Source organism: Lutjanus erythropterus, chromosome 5 (genome assembly GCF_056507025.1).
Source record: "Lutjanus erythropterus isolate fLutEry1 chromosome 5, fLutEry1.hap2, whole genome shotgun sequence".
Lineage (NCBI taxonomy): Eukaryota > Metazoa > Chordata > Actinopteri > Lutjaniformes > Lutjanidae > Lutjanus > Lutjanus erythropterus.
This window is the reverse complement of record NC_139321.1, coordinates 21648204-21665357: the sequence shown is the minus strand read 5'-3', so window position 1 is coordinate 21665357 and position 17154 is coordinate 21648204. Positions and strand designations below refer to the sequence as shown.

Sequence of the window (17154 nt, the reverse complement as noted above, 5' to 3'; positions counted from 1 at the left end):
ATTTTGAACAGCTATTCAAAGAGGAAAGAGTCCCCCTTTTTACTGAGAGCACTTGTTATTTTCGTGTTGGACTCTAAGGGCCGCTGTTGGTCTTTAAAGCTCATCTGAAGCTATTAAAATGCAGCTACTCCGCCTATATTTCTCTTAGTGTACCTCGGAGAGGAGGACATTCGGTCTTCATTTACAAAAGTGATTTTTAGATGAGTGTGTTCGCTGTCAGACTGTGGATTATCAACACACCAACACAAGGACGATACGGAATAATAGGTCCGCTTTTTGCAAAAATATTTCTATGTGGAGGATTGAGTGGATTGCATCGGGAATATGCCTTTTATCAGCAGTGAGGCCACGATTAAACGGCAAGTACGGGCCCTCATCCTTGTTTTTCTTATTGACGCGGCAGTCTGTCAGATCCGCTACTCCGTCCCAGAGGAGATGAGAAAGGGCTCCTTTGTAGGTAACGTTGCTGAAGATTTAGGTATCGATGCTAAAAGACTGATATCAGGCGGTGCCCGTATCGTTAGCGGTGACAGCAGCGAGTATGTCAGGCTTGATGCAGACAAAGGGATTCTTGTGGTGGGAGACAGAATAGATAGAGAGCAGCTGTGCGGGCAGACATCGCCCTGTAGCTTGAATTTTGAAATGATTATGACGAATCCAATGCAACTACATAGCATCGTAGTGGAAGTGTTGGATGTTAATGATAACGCACCCGTGTTTCACGAGAAAGAGGTGCATGTAGAAATAGTGGAATCTGCTCTTCCAGGAACAGAGATATTACAAGAGAGCGCCACCGACCCTGATGTTGGCATCAACGCTTTACACGGCTATACATTACACCCAACAACGCATTTCAATATCAAGGTGCTGTCAAGCCCAAATGGTAATAAATATGCACAGTTGTATCTTTCCAATACCTTAGATCGCGAGAAAGAGGAAAAGCTGCTTCTCACGCTAACTGCTGTGGACGGGGGTGAACCACAGAGATCAGGGACACTGAAAATACATGTAACTGTGCGAGACACAAATGACAATGCTCCAGTTTTTACGCAGTCAAATTTTAAGGCGTCTGTCATGGAAAATGTTCCAAAAGGAACCTTAGTGATGAGAGTGAGTGCAACAGATGCAGATGAAGGGATGTATGGCCACGTCACGTACCATTTTAATCGCATGTCCAGTAACGTTGCTGATTTATTTCATCTGGATGAAAACAGCGGTGATATAACTGTAAACGGTGTGATTGATTATGAAGAGAATAAAATATATGAGATTGGTGTGCAGGCAAAAGACCAAGGCGGACAAAGCACATCGACAAAAGTAATAATTGAGGTGACGGATGTTAATGACAATGCACCTGTAATAACACTAACCTCGTTTTCTAGTGTCATCGCTGAGGATTCACCTAGTGGGACTACTGTAGCTATCATAAATGTTAAAGATCTAGATTCAGGCAAAAATGGCAAAGTGGACTGTTCAGTTAAAGGCAATGTACCGTTTGCAATCCACTCATCTCTGAAGAATTATTATACACTGGTGACAAACGGTGTGCTTGACAGGGAGCGTAATCCTGATTACAATATCACTTTCACTGCTATGGATGAAGGGAGCCCACCACTCTCGACTAACAAGACAATAACACTTCGAGTTTCCGATGTCAACGATAATGCCCCCGTATTTGAACAGAATTATTATGAAGCTAATATTATGGAAAATAACTCCCCAGGATTATCTGTGTTTTCTGTGAAAGCGCAAGACTCTGACTCTGGACAAAACGCACGTGTTTCCTACCTGCTTATTGATACTGAGTTAAACGGTAACCCCATATCCACTTACATATCTGTTAATGCAGAAACTGGAGTTCTACAGGCAGTTCGATCATTTGATTTTGAGCAAATTAAAACTCTAAATATTCTTGTGAAAGGACAGGATGGGGGTTCCCCGCCTTTAAGCAGCAATACCACGGTTAAAATTAATATTCAGGACCAGAACGACAACCCTCCTCAGGTTCTGTACCCAGTCCAGACTGGTGGCTCTCTGGTGGCTGAAATGGTTCCCCGTTCAGCAGATGTGGGCTATCTGGTGACTAAAGTGGTGGCTGTTGATGTGGACTCTGGACAGAATGCCTGGCTGTCCTATAAACTGCAGAAAGCCACAGACAGGGCGCTGTTTGAAGTGGGCTTACAGAATGGAGAAATCAGAACTATCCGCCAAGTGACTGATAAAGATGCTGTCAAACAAAGACTGACTGTTATAGTGGAGGACAACGGACAGCCGTCTCGTTCAGCTACAGTCATTGTTAACGTGGCGGTGGCGGACAGCTTCCCTGAAGTGCTGTCGGAGTTCACTGACTTTCCACACGACAAGGAGTACAATGACAACCTGACTTTTTACTTAGTGTTGGCTTTGGCTGTAGTTTCCTTCCTCTTCATCACGTGTTTGGTGGTTATTATATCAGTGAAAATCTACAGATGGAGACAGTCTCGCATCCTGTATCACTCCAGTCTCCCTGTCATTCCATATTATCCACCACGTTACTCAGACACTTTGGGGACAGGGACTCTCCCACACGTGTACAACTACGAGGTGTGCAGGACGACTGACTCGAGAAAGAGTGACTGTAAGTTCGGCAGAGCTGGTAGTCAGAACGTGCTGATAATGGACCCCAGTTCTACAGGGACGATGCAGCGGATACAGAATGAGAAGAGCATCCTGGATGAACCAGATTCTCCTTTAGAGGTCAGTTAAATAATGTAGCTTCCTCTGTGTGTCGTTATTTCTCCTTCAGAGTAAAGTTGAGTTGATAGTGCACCAGACTCTCCTCTAGAGGTGAGACCTCTGACATACTGATATATCATTGTAGTTATGTTCGTGCCTTTTCAAATGTCGTACTAAGCAGTTGGTGCCCTTTGAGCTCACATGTCAGAAGGCATTTTCAGAACCACAGCTCATGGACAGCTCCACTGACTGGGGGTTTAATTCCCTTTGCAAATCTCTGGTCAATTCCCTGTGGCAGGGGTCCTATTTTTTTATTTATTTTTTTATTTTCATTTCAAGGACTTACAAAATAGATTTACATCACAAACGTTAAAATATTATATTCCTTTTTTTTTTGCTGGGGACCACCTGCAACGCACACAAGGATACCTATTGGTGTCCGGACTCGAGTTTGAAAACCACTGCACAATGAAGCAATAGCCTATTTTTATATTAATCTATGACTGTGTAATGTCATTATTAGACTTAATACCATTCTGTCTAATGTAATTTAATGCAGATCAAGGCACTATTAATGCAGACTATACCATCTCTTTCTGTAAGTGACAGATAAGTGATGTGAACGATGTGTCACAAACATGTCCAAAAACAAGCGGGATTTTTCCCCAAAAAAATTGGTTTATATGAATGGATTACAATGTTGTTATTTTGATCTACATTTGTAGTACTTCCACACCAAGTGCTCGGCAAATTAATTTCTTTTTCCATGATATTCACGGTTTGGACGGTAAGGGACGCTGTTGGTGTGTGAAACGAGTGCACTGTGTTGACCCAGAGGAGGCAGAGCCCTCATTTCCCTCTGTAGTCAGGAGAGAAGTCAAACTGCGGGCTGCATAAGCGGGACTGCGGACACAATTTCATTCGGAACGAGGACTTCAAAATCAAAGGATTACTTGATGAAACTGTCTTTATTGTCTGTGGATTATCTACATCAGGCTGTTGGTATCACATTTTCTTATCTGTGCGATGGCGTTTGATAGATCTCCCCCTTTTTGCGTGAAATGGCGTTTGTATAGCAGCTCAGTATGGCTTTTTCTGCTGGTCATTTGGTGTCTCAGTCACATCGTGTCTGGACAAATCAGGTATACAATTCCGGAGGAGATGAAAAAAGGGTCTCTTATCGGTAACGTAGCTCAAGATCTTGGTTTGGATGTGCAAAGGCTTCGTTCTGGCCGTGCCCGTATCGTGACTAGACAAAGCGTCCAGTACACTGAGCTGAAAACAGACAAAGGCATTTTAATTGTGAACGAGAGAATAGACCGAGAGCAGCTTTGTCGAGACGTAACGCCGTGCAGCTTCAGCTTTGAGGTGATTTTAGAAAATCCTATGGAATTGCACCGAGTAACAGTGGAAATAACTGACATAAATGACAATTCACCAACGTTTAGAAAGGATGTGATTAAATTTGAAATAAGCGAATCTGCAACACTGGGATCACGCTTTTTGTTGGCCAGTGCCGAAGACGCAGATGTAGGCAGTAACGGTCTCCAGAAATACATACTAACTACCAATGACATTTTCGGTTTGAAGCAGCATTCGAGTCCAGATGGTCGAAAATATGCCGAGATGATCTTACAAAAACCGCTGGACAGAGAAAGTGAGCCAAGAATATCACTGAAGCTCATCGCTGTTGACGGTGGAACTCCGCCTAGATCTGGTACAGTAAATATAGATATTACAGTGCTTGATGCTAATGATAATCCTCCCATTTTTAATCAGACTCTCTACAGGGCTACTGTGTCAGAGAATGCGCTACAAGGCACTTATATTACGACAGTCAATGCAAGTGATGCAGACAGTGGATCAAACGGTCTTGTCACATACAGATTTTCAAACATGAAGGAGCAGCTGACAGACATATTTAATTTAGACGAAATTACGGGAGTCATAACACTGCTAGGACGAGTAGATTATGAAAAAGATAAAAAATATGAACTTATGATTGAAGCTATGGACCAAGGAGGTCTGACAGATTCAAGTAAGGTGCTAATTGAGATTGTAGACGTCAATGATAATGCACCCGTCATAAATGTGATGTCATTTTCCAGCCCAGTGTCTGAGGATTCTGCCTTGGGTACCACGGTGGCTATAATTAATGTGATTGATGCAGACTCAGAGCAAAATGGCCAAATTAGTTGTACAACAGACAGTAGCCTTCCATTTAAAATAAAATCAACATTAACTAATTACTATGCATTGGTAACAGACTCAGCTTTTGACAGAGAAGTTGTACCAGAATATAACATAACTGTAAGGGCAACCGATTCAGGATCGCCATCCTTGTCAAGCGCAACAATATTGCATCTGAGAATCTCTGATGTGAATGACAATGCCCCAGTATTTGACAAGATTAGTTACGTTGCTCACGTTACAGAGAACAATTCCCCTGGAATGTCCATATTTTCCGTGAAAGCACAGGATATTGACTGGAATCAAAACGCTAGAATATCTTACTTTCTCGAAGAAACGCAAATAAATGGTAGTCCGACGTCTTCTTACTTGTCCATAAACAGTGAAACTGGAGCTATCCATGCTGTGCGCTCTTTTGACTACGAGCAGATCAAACAACTTCAGATAGTTGTAAAGGCGCAGGATGGAGGCTCTCCTCCACTCAGTAGTAATGCGACTGTGAAATTAATGATCCAGGATCAGAACGACAACCCTCCTCAGGTTCTGTACCCAGTCCAGACTGGTGGCTCTCTGGTGGCTGAAATGGTTCCTCGTTCAGCAGATGTGGGCTATCTGGTGACTAAAGTGGTGGCTGTTGATGTGGACTCTGGACAGAATGCCTGGCTGTCCTATAAACTGCAGAAAGCCACAGACAGGGCGCTGTTTGAAGTGGGCTTACAGAATGGAGAAATCAGAACTATCCGCCAAGTCACTGATAAAGATGCTGTCAAACAAAGACTGACTGTTATAGTGGAGGACAACGGGCAGCCGTCTCGTTCAGCTACAGTCATTGTTAACGTGGCGGTGGCGGACAGCTTCCCTGAAGTGCTGTCGGAGTTCACTGACTTTCCACACGACAAGGAGTACAATGACAACCTGACTTTTTACTTAGTGTTGGCTTTGGCTGTAGTTTCCTTCCTCTTCATCACGTGTTTGGTGGTTATTATATCAGTGAAAATCTACAGATGGAGACAGTCTCGCATCCTGTATCACTCCAATCTGCCTGTCATTCCATATTATCCACCACGTTACTCAGACACTTTGGGGACAGGGACTCTCCCACACGTGTACAACTACGAGGTGTGCAGGACGACTGACTCGAGAAAGAGTGACTGTAAGTTCGGCAGAGCTGGTAGTCAGAACGTGCTGATAATGGACCCCAGTTCTACAGGGACGATGCAGCGAATACAGAATGAGAAGAGCATCCTGGATGAACCAGACTCTCCTCTGGAGGTCAGTTAAATAATGTAGCTTCCTCTGTGTGTCGTTATTTCTCCTTCTGTGTTAAGTTAAATTGACAATGATCTTTTGCGAGCTACGCCTTTGTTTTCAGCACCATGGAGAGGGTCTCACACGCTTCTGTATCCTCATACATAACTTACAAAAGATAATATTACTTGCACTCTCAAACAAGAATGCTGCCATGCTATTTCACATCCATATTACGTTTTTTAGTTACACTGTATATTAAAGCAGACTGATAATCAGCTTTTGGTTGCAACATAAATATTAATACTGATTGAGTGCTGTTTGTCCTTGTAGAGAGTTATTTATTATAAAATACTCGTTTTCTGTCGTTGTTAATGTTCTGTTTTAACATTTCCATCTACTACTTTCTAAATAAGCAGAATTGTACTTTTGTATCATTAACGGCTATTAATATTTTCAGCGCCGCAGTGCAGGATAGTTACACACAGCGAGGTTGGTTTTCTGTCTCCGCACTGGCTTTCTCTCTCAAATGAAATGTTATGGTTCCCCATGAGTTGTGATATTTTTTATAGGCCTGTTTTTTAACTGCTACATTTATTTTTTATTTTTTTCATTTTATTTTTATTTTTATTTTTTGAATTACTGTCTGTTCCTAGAGTAGATGGCAAAGAATGACCGTTTCTAACCCATGGGCAGTTTGCTGGGTTTTACTCTCCGTTTGGACTCTAAGGGACGCTGTTGGGCAATAAAACAGAGTGTAGTGTTGTTGGGCTGTGATAGAGGAGAGAAAGGGGAGAGGGAGAAACACTGTCTTCATGTAAGGAGTCACTCGACGGAAATACCGTCGCCCTAAAACAGCTTTCTTTCGTACTACATGAGAAATTTTGCAGGACAGAAATGCAGCACTGTTGAACTGGAATGTAGTTTACTTCTACGTGTGTGGCTGTGAGATCTAATTTACAGTTGCATTGAGGATTATATTCTTTACGACATGGGGATACGCCAGCCTCGATACGGAAAATGGCTTTTGTGTTGGACATTTACTTGGCATCTGTTCATTTTTATGTTCTTGATTTCCACAACCAACGGCCAAATCCGTTATTCAATACCGGAGGAGATGAAGAAGGGCTCCCTTATCGGTAATGTAGCACAAGATCTTGGTTTAGACCTGAATAGGCTTCGTTCTGGTCGGGCACGTATTGTGACCGGAGAAAACATCCAGTACACTGAGCTAAAAACAGACAAAGGGATTCTAGTCGTCAACGAGAGAATCGACCGAGAAGAGCTTTGCGGAGACGTGACACCGTGTAGCTTCAGCTTCGAAATTATTTTAGAAAATCCAATTGAACTGCACAGGGTGACAGTAGAGATATTAGACGTCAATGACCATGCTCCGACGTTCAAAAATAACGTGATTAATCTTGAAATCAGTGAATCTGCAACAATCGGATCTCATTTCGATTTAGAAAGCGCATATGACCCTGATGCTGGGATTCACAGCTTGCAAAAATATGTTTTATCCCCTAATGGTAATTTCGTTTTGAAGCAACACTCCAACGCCGATGGAAACAAATTAGCTGTAATGATTTTACAGAAGCCATTAGACAGAGAGTTAAACCCACATCTGTCTTTGAAGCTGATTGCAGTAGACGGAGGAACTCCGCAGCGTTCTGGTACAGTAAATATAGAGATCACTGTTCTTGATGCTAATGACAATTCTCCTGTATTTAATCAATCGCTGTACACTGCAACTGTGACAGAAAATGCCCCCATAGGTACCTATATTACCACTGTGAATGCTTCAGATGCCGATAGTGGGTCTAATGGATTGGTTACATATACCGCCTCTAACGTAAAGGGAAATTCTGGAGAAAAATTTAAAATTGACAGCTCGTCTGGAAAAATAACTGTTGCTGATAATATTGATTTCGAAAAAGACAAAAAATACGAAATAAGAGTGATAGCAAAAGACCAGGGTGGCCTAAGTGACGCAACTAAAGTTATCATTGAGGTAACAGACATAAATGATAACGCTCCCGTTATAAATATAATGTCCTTCTCTAGCCTGATTTCAGAAGATGTCCCTCCAGGCACGACTATAGCTGTTTTTAATGTTAAAGATGCAGACTCTGAGAGAAACGGCCAGATAACATGCTCAATAGATTCAAATCTCCCCTTTAAAATCCAGTCTTCTTTAACTAATTATTACAATCTGCTTTCAGATATACCTTTTGATCGCGAAACGAAAGCAGAATACAACATAACCATAACTGCAACTGATTCAGGGTTACCCCCACTTTCTGCTAAAACAAATTTGCACCTAAGAATTTCTGATGTAAACGATAATCCTCCGCTCTTTACTAAACCGAGTTATTCTGCCTATGTAATTGAAAATAATGTCCCTGGGATGTCAATATTCACAGTTAGCGCGCGAGATTCTGACTGGAATCAGAATGCACGAATCTCATACTTTCTGGATGACACGCAGATCAGTGGCAGCCCAGTTTCTTCTTATTTGTCCATAAACTCTGAAACCGGAGTTATACATGCTGTGCGCTCATTTGATTATGAACAAATCAAGCGAATTGTATTCAGCGTCAAAGCTCAGGATGGAGGTTCTCCTCCACTCAGTAGTAATGTGACAGTGAAAATTATGATCCAGGACCAGAACGACAACCCTCCTCAGGTTCTGTATCCAGTCCAGACTGGTGGCTCTCTGGTGGCTGAAATGGTGCCTCGTTCAGCAGATGTGGGCTATCTGGTGACTAAAGTGGTGGCTGTTGATGTGGACTCTGGACAGAATGCCTGGCTGTCCTATAAACTGCAGAAAGCCACAGACAGGGCGCTGTTTGAAGTGGGCTTACAGAATGGAGAAATCAGAACTATCCGCCAAGTGACTGATAAAGATGCTGTCAAACAAAGACTGACTGTTATAGTGGAGGACAACGGGCAGCCGTCTCGTTCAGCTACAGTCATTGTTAACGTGGCGGTGGCGGACAGCTTCCCTGAAGTGCTGTCGGAGTTCACTGACTTTCCACACGACAAGGAGTACAATGACAACCTGACTTTTTACTTAGTGTTGGCTTTGGCTGTAGTTTCCTTCCTCTTCATCACGTGTTTGGTGGTTATTATATCAGTGAAAATCTACAGATGGAGACAGTCTCGCATCCTGTATCACTCCAATCTCCCTGTCATTCCATATTATCCACCACGTTACTCAGACACTTTGGGAACAGGGACTCTCCCACACGTGTACAACTACGAGGTGTGCAGGACGACTGACTCGAGAAAGAGTGACTGTAAGTTCGGCAGAGCTGGTAGTCAGAACGTGCTGATAATGGACCCCAGTTCTACAGGGACGATGCAGCGGATACAGAATGAGAAGAGCATCCTGGATGAACCAGACTCTCCTCTAGAGGTTAGCCTTGTCTTTATGTGAAGTCTTATGCATCTGCAATTCAATGTTATATTTCGACAATTAGATACTTGGTGTCAATCTAAATAAGTCACTTTACCAGATAATTCCTGAAATTACTTAGTTGATCATGACTTCAGTTCAGTTGTTTGGCACATTTTGTTCAAATGACCGGATAACATTTTGAAAATATTTACTTGTAGCCTACTTAAAGTATCACTTTAAATAAGGCCTTGGTTTTCACAGAGCCAGTAATACAATTCCTCAAGTCTTCCATAAAACTGAAACAATACAAATATTTCAAAGTAATCATATTGTAAAATAATTGATATGAAGACACGTAAGTAAATGTAGGTGACTTTTGCCCTCGTTTTTCCTCTACTATTTATTTTGTCATTCAAATACATTCACAGTAAGTTTGAATAAACGTCAGATATATGGATTTACACGTTAAGAGTTGAACATGTTGTCTTCTTGTTGCTTCTGTCCTTCAGCCTTCTTGTTAGTACCTACTAGCACCACGGACAGCTCAACATTTTGAATCTATTGTTGAGAGTTTTTATTGATGTGTACCCCCTTTTCATTGTCCTTTCTGTGTGCTTATATAGCTGGCTCCATGTGTGCGTGTATTTCACTGATGTGCATACCAAGTTATTAATAACTCTGGTTGTAATTAAAGTGAAAGCATTACTAATATAGTTGAACACATTGTGATCAACCCCATATATGTCAAGGATATCTGTGTGAGGTGTAGTTCAGTGCATCCAACTCACAGGGACGCTGTTGACCAGTCTGCTGAGATTTCAGAGCTCACTGCAGCTGTACCTCCCCCATCATCTCGCAACCTTAACGGAGGAATAGAAAAAATGAATTAAAAGGCACATTTTGGAAGAGGGAGATGATGAGACACGGGGCTACCACGCGAATTATCAGCATTCCTGGGAGTTTGGATTATTGATTTCTGACTTTCGTAACTAAAATCCACTGACTGGATGTGTATTTGAGACCATTTTTTGTGGACGGGATAATGTCGGACAGAACAATGCCACGGCAAGTAGGCCTACTGATGTTTTTCTGGGTTGTTTCTCTCAGCTCGGTTTTGGGGCAGGTAAGCTACTCTATTCCTGAAGAAATGGCGAAAGGATCTTTGGTCGGTAATATAGCACAGGATTTAGGTATAGATGTGAAACGGTTGAAATCAGGGAAAGCTCGTATATACACCGGAGAGGGTACAGAATACATCGAGCTGAATAAAGAAAGGGGAGTGCTTGTAATCAAAGAGCGGATAGACAGAGAAGCGCTCTGCGGACAGACGACGCCCTGTGCGCTTGATTTTCAGATCATTTTGGAGAATCCTATGCAGTTTTACAGCATTACTGTCGAGATAACTGACATTAACGATAACTCTCCTGGTTTTAAAAACAGTGAAATGAAATTTGAAATAAGCGAGACGGCACAGATTGGATCGAAATTTGTTTTAGAAAAGGCGATAGATAACGACGTCGGGGTTAACGGGCTCCGGGGCTACTCACTGAGTTCAAGTGATACGTTCGCTTTAAATCCATATAAAATTGGTAGCAGTAGAAATGTTGAGATGGTTTTAAAGAAGCATCTTGACCGAGAGAAACAGGAGCGGCTGTCTTTAGTATTGAGTGCTTTAGATGGTGGCGACCCGCAGCTCTCTGGGACGATACAAATTTTCATTACTATTTTGGACGCTAACGACAATTCACCTGTTTGTACTCAGACAGAATATAAAGCGAATGTAAAAGAAAATTCGTTAAAAGGAGCTTTTCTAACCACTGTGAGTGCATCTGATGCAGATGAAGGCCCACACGGGCACATACAGTATTCAATTTTGCACGTCCCAGAAGGTGCATTTGACCTGTTTCATGTGGATAAGGGAAATGGTGTGGTTATGTTAATGGGAAAACTTGATTATGAGAAATTTCGTCATTATGAGATAGATGTCCAAGCATCAGATGATGGTGGTAACTCAGATGTATGTAAAGTTATAATCAATGTGGTGGACACAAACGATAACCCACCAGCTATAAATATTATGTCAGCCTCACCCAGTGTATCAGAAGATGTTAAACCAGGCACGGTTCTCACAATGATGAATGTTCAGGATCCAGATTCGGACGAAAATGGCAAAGTCCACTGTGTTTTAGATGAAAATATTCATTTTAAAATCACGTCAACATCAAATAATTTCTTTACTTTGGTGACAGAGGGTGAATTAGATCGAGAAGTCGCGTTTCAGTATAATATCACAGTGACCTGCTCTGATGAGGGAGTGCCCTCCCTCTCCAGCAGCGTCACTCTCACCTTACAGATCTCTGATGTGAATGACAACGCGCCTGTCTTTGAGAGGAGCTCATATGAGGCCTACATTGTAGAAAACAACACACCAGGTGTCTCTATATTCACAGTGAAAGCCAGAGACGCTGACTGGAACCAGAATGCGCGTGTTTCTTACATACTGGAGGACTCCTCTGTTAACGGAGTGCCAGTCTCCTCATATGTGTCCGTTAGTGCTGATAGTGGAGTCATCCATGCAGTGCGCTCTTTTGACTACGAGCAGATCAAAGATTTCCACTTCCGCGTCAAAGCGCAGGATGGAGGTTCTCCTCCACTCAGTAGTAATGTGACAGTGAAAATTATCATCCAGGACCAGAACGACAACCCTCCTCAGGTTCTGTACCCAGTCCAGACTGGTGGCTCACTGGTAGCTGAAATGGTGCCTCGTTCAGCAGATGTGGGCTATCTGGTGACTAAAGTGGTGGCTGTTGATGTGGACTCTGGACAGAATGCCTGGCTGTCCTATAAACTGCAGAAAGCCACAGACAGGGCGCTGTTTGAAGTGGGCTTACAGAATGGAGAAATCAGAACTATCCGCCAAGTGACTGATAAAGATGCTGTCAAACAAAGACTGACTGTTATAGTGGAGGACAACGGGCAGCCGTCTCGTTCAGCTACAGTCATTGTTAACGTGGCGGTGGCGGACAGCTTCCCTGAAGTGCTGTCGGAGTTCACTGACTTTCCACACGACAAGGAGTACAATGACAACCTGACTTTTTACTTAGTGTTGGCTTTGGCTGTAGTTTCCTTCCTCTTCATCACGTGTTTGGTGGTTATTATATCAGTGAAAATCTACAGATGGAGACAGTCTCGCATCCTGTATCACTCCAATCTCCCTGTCATTCCATATTATCCACCACGTTACTCAGACACTTTGGGGACAGGGACTCTCCCACACGTGTACAACTACGAGGTGTGCAGGACGACTGACTCGAGAAAGAGTGACTGTAAGTTCGGCAGAGCTGGTAGTCAGAACGTGCTGATAATGGACCCCAGTTCTACAGGGACGATGCAGCGGATACAGAATGAGAAGAGCATCCTGGATGAACCAGACTCTCCTCTAGAGGTATGAGTGGTAATGTTTTTGTTGTTTTTGTTTACAGTCATCTATTTTCCCCACTATTGTACAGAACTCAGTAAATTTTACTACAGTAGCCTTTTCCACAGAATATGCCTGTTTCAGAGCTTTTATTTATGTATTTAATGGGATTTTATTTGACAGGGACGATGCATTTAAGTTATTTCCAATACAGAGTGTGTGCAGAGAGCTTAGCTATACTTGATCTTCAACTTTTGTCCCATGTAGGCATAAACCATAATTAGAATGTACAGCTTCAAATATCATAAATACACCATACACTACAGATCAGAAAAATACAATAAAATACGTTTACCAGAATACACATACCACAGCATATATACATACACACAAAACAAATCAAGCTTGTCATTTAAGCACAGTTAGCAAAAATGGGTAAAGGTCTGGTTTGCACTTTTGCCAGCACTTAACTTTTGATTTAAAGGAGTTTTATATCTGGAATTAATTTGATTTCAGTTGGAAATGTATTTCAGAGTTGAAAGGCCTTCATGGAGAAAGCTGATTGTCCAAATTTTGATTTACGGTGTGATATTACACAGTTCTTATTGACCTGCTCATAGTTACCCTGGTACTGTCTTGTTTTCCAATGTATCTGAAAAGAGGCTCTGGGTCTACACTGATGATGCATTTAGGAATAGTTTCAGAAAACAAAAGTGAATGTAGCTCTCAGAGGTACATAGGTTGTATCTTTTTAGTACGTGACAAAAATGCCACTGGACTGGCATGTTTTATTTATTATTTATATTATTACATTTGTCCGTGTGTTTTTTCAAGAACCAGTAACTCACACAATCTCTTATCGTTTTGTCTGTATTCATTAATAGATTAGATGCATTTCTCTAAATGCACTTCATTACTGTATGTTTTATTTAGTTTGTGTAATTCAGAGGAGTGGACGGTGAGGGCCGCTGTTGACTAGTGGGTTGCATTGTCAGTCCAGACTCACAGCGGAACCTCTTTCATCACCTCCCCTTTATTAGTGTGCGACAGCCATAAGCAGATCTTACGCAGCCCGTGATACGGAGAGGAGTAAACCAACGCCAATATTTGTTTTTTCTTGAGGACTCTGAGATAATGTGGACGCTATAATCAGTGCTTCTGGGTGCCTCTGTTTTAAATATATCAAGATCCAACCGGAATTTATCGACGAAATATAGGCCAAAGCGAATGATTCGTGGGGTAATATACTGTGTGTCGGACAGAACAATGAAACGGCAAGTACTGTTGTTTATTTCTATCCTCTCTCTCGGCTCAGTGCTCGGGCAGGTTAGTTACTCCATTCCGGAGGAAATGGCGGCAGGCTCTTTCGTTGGTAATATAGCACAAGATTTAGGTTTGGATATAAAACGACTAAAATCCGGCAAAGCTCGGTTACATACTGGAAATAACGCAGAATACATCGAGCTGAATAGAGACAGAGGGGTGCTGCTGATCAAAGAAAGAATAGACAGAGAAGCGTTATGCGGACAGACAACGCCTTGTGCTTTACATTTACAGATCATTATGGAAAATCCCATAGAATTTTACAGGGTCACAGTCGAAATTGTCGACATTAATGACAATGCCCCTCATTTTCAGAAAGATTCAATGAAATTTGACATAAGCGAGTCCGCAATGATCGGTGCAAAATTTGTCCTCGAAAGGGCCTTTGATTCAGACATCGGAATAAATGGCCTCCAGAGTTACTCACTTAATCCTACAGATAATTTTAATTTAAAGTTGCATGGCCAAGCTGATGATAGTAAGAAGGTAGAAATGGTTTTACAGAAACCGCTGGACCGGGAGAAGCAGGAGCAGATATCTTTGTTGCTAACGGCTAGTGATGGGGGAGACCCGAAGATGTCTGGAACAGTGCAGATCCATGTTACAGTTTTAGACGCAAACGACAACGCTCCTGTATTTACACAGCCAATTTATAGGGCACGTTTGCAGGAAAATTCTCAAAGAGGTGCATTATTAATTACAGTAAGTGCATCTGATTCAGATTACGGTTCAAATGGCTTAGTAACATATTCACTATCAAGTAGCACAGTTGGAATTTTGAATCAATTTGAAATAGACGAAAACAGTGGTGATGTGCGTGTGATAGGCGACGTCGATTATGAAAAATCAAAACAATATCAAATTGATATCGAAGCTAGGGATCAAGGGGGGCTCTCAAATTCTAGTAAATTAGTGGTCGATATAATTGATATTAACGACAACAAGCCCTTCATTGATGTTATATCAACGTCACGTTTAATTCCTGAAAACTCTCCCCCTCAGACCGTAATAGCTGTAATGACTGTACATGATCCCGACTCCGACGATAACGGGGTAGTCAAGTGTATCCTCGAAGAAAATGTTCCGTTTGTCATAAAATCTACGTCCAATGGTTTCTATAGTTTGGTAACAGACAGTGATTTAGACAGAGAGAGAGCCTCTGAGTATAATATCACAGTGACCTGCTCTGATGAGGGAGTGCCCTCCCTCTCCAGCAGCGTCACTCTCACCTTACAGATCTCTGATGTGAATGACAACGCGCCTGTCTTTGAGAAGAGCTCATATGAGGCCTACATTGTAGAAAACAACACACCAGGTGTCTCTATATTCACAGTGAAAGCCAGAGACGCTGACTGGAACCAGAATGCGCGTGTTTCTTACATACTGGAGGACTCCTCTGTTAACGGAGTGCCAGTCTCCTCATATGTGTCCGTTAGTGCTGATAGTGGAGTCATCCATGCAGTGCGCTCTTTTGACTACGAGCAGATCAAAGATTTCCACTTCCGCGTTAAAGCGCAAGATGGAGGTTCTCCTCCACTCAGTAGTAATGTGACAGTGAAAATTATCATCCAGGACCAGAACGACAACCCTCCTCAGGTTCTGTACCCAGTCCAGACTGGTGGCTCTTTGGTGGCTGAAATGGTGCCTCGTTCAGCAGATGTGGGCTATCTGGTGACTAAAGTGGTGGCTGTTGATGTGGACTCTGGACAGAATGCCTGGCTGTCCTATAAACTGCAGAAAGCCACAGACAGGGCGCTGTTTGAAGTGGGCTTACAGAATGGAGAAATCAGAACTATCCGCCAAGTGACTGATAAAGATGCTGTCAAACAAAGACTGACTGTTATAGTGGAGGACAACGGGCAGCCGTCTCGTTCAGCTACAGTCATTGTTAACGTGGCGGTGGCGGACAGCTTCCCTGAAGTGCTGTCGGAGTTCACTGACTTTCCACACGACAAGGAGTACAATGACAACCTGACTTTTTACTTAGTGTTGGCTTTGGCTGTAGTTTCCTTCCTCTTCATCACGTGTTTGGTGGTTATTATATCAGTGAAAATCTACAGATGGAGACAGTCCCGCATCCTGTATCACTCCAATCTCCCTGTCATTCCATATTATCCACCACGTTACTCAGACACTTTGGGGACAGGGACTCTCCCACACGTGTACAACTACGAGGTGTGCAGGACGACTGACTCCAGAAAGAGTGACTGTAAGTTCGGCAGAGCTGGTAGTCAGAACGTGCTGATAATGGACCCCAGTTCTACAGGGACGATGCAGCGGATACAGAGTGAAAAGAGCATCCTGGATGAACCAGACTCTCCTCTAGAGGTCAGTTTTCTAAAAAAAAAAATAATGATATAACTGACATATCCATGTTTTATATGTCCATACGCGGTTCTATGATGTTGTGAGCAGTGGTGCATCAGAGCAAAACATCTCATCCATATTCAGTGTGCACTTTCTACATCGTGCCTGTGTATTAGTAAAATGCAGGATATGTTCGGTTATTATGTGTAATGGGTCGCTGAGTATTGCAAGAATGTGTTTCCATACAGAAACTTCTTTTTTCTCAGTTCAGCACCACGGACAGCGCCTCAGTCTGCTGCTCTTGTTGAGGCTTTCATGTTAAATTTTCGTTTGGCAACTTGACTATATAACTCTTTGTGGAAGGCGATTCAGTGTCACATACATGAACTATCAGTGTTTATTTGTTTTTTTGTTGTTTTAAGTCTGACTGAACGATTGAAACGCATTTTACATGCTTAAGTGTTTTAGTGGTTGGTGGCATCCGAATTACAACATAACTTCCGTCAAAACCTGTATGTTTTCAATGGCTGACTTATCATTGATAAATTAATGA

At 42.4% G+C, this 17154-nt stretch overlaps 3 protein-coding genes and 2 pseudogenes across 16 annotated transcripts in view; all 5 read left to right on the top strand.

Moving 5' to 3' along the window:
• The window catches only part of LOC146326785 (protocadherin gamma-C5-like), a 233111-nt gene that overhangs the window by 98469 nt on the left and 117488 nt on the right, over positions 1-17154 (top strand). The gene's annotated exons all lie outside the window — the stretch shown is intronic.
• On the top strand, positions 101-2745 carry LOC146326803 (protocadherin gamma-A5 pseudogene; annotated as a pseudogene).
• Positions 3592-9674, top strand: LOC146326802 (uncharacterized). The gene is made up of 3 exons (XM_084719595.1): positions 3592-6177; positions 6278-6305; positions 7104-9674. The coding sequence occupies exons 1-3, from the start codon at positions 3742-3744 to the stop codon at positions 9590-9592; spliced, it is 4953 nt and encodes a 1650-aa protein (XP_084575721.1). The 5' UTR covers positions 3592-3741; the 3' UTR covers positions 9593-9674.
• Positions 10305-13004, top strand: LOC146326801 (protocadherin gamma-A2 pseudogene; annotated as a pseudogene).
• Positions 14027-17123, top strand: LOC146326800 (protocadherin beta-16-like). Its single transcript, XM_084719212.1, has one exon. It carries the CDS (start codon positions 14199-14201, stop codon positions 16653-16655), a length of 2457 nt encoding a protein of 818 aa, XP_084575338.1. The 5' UTR covers positions 14027-14198; the 3' UTR covers positions 16656-17123.

Excerpts from the sequence above, each read along its gene's own strand:
- LOC146326802 (XM_084719595.1), top strand. The coding sequence starts at position 3,742 with ATGGCGTTTGATAGATCTCCCCCTTTTTGCGTGAAATGGCGTTTGTAT. Across the intron at positions 6,178-6,277 it reads AACCAGACTCTCCTCTGGAG|CACCATGGAGAGGGTCTCAC; the intron begins GTCAGTTAAATA and ends CTTTGTTTTCAG. Across the intron at positions 6,306-7,103 it reads AGAGGGTCTCACACGCTTCT|ATCTAATTTACAGTTGCATT; the intron begins GTATCCTCATAC and ends TGTGGCTGTGAG.
- LOC146326800 (XM_084719212.1), top strand. The coding sequence starts at position 14,199 with ATGATTCGTGGGGTAATATACTGTGTGTCGGACAGAACAATGAAACGG.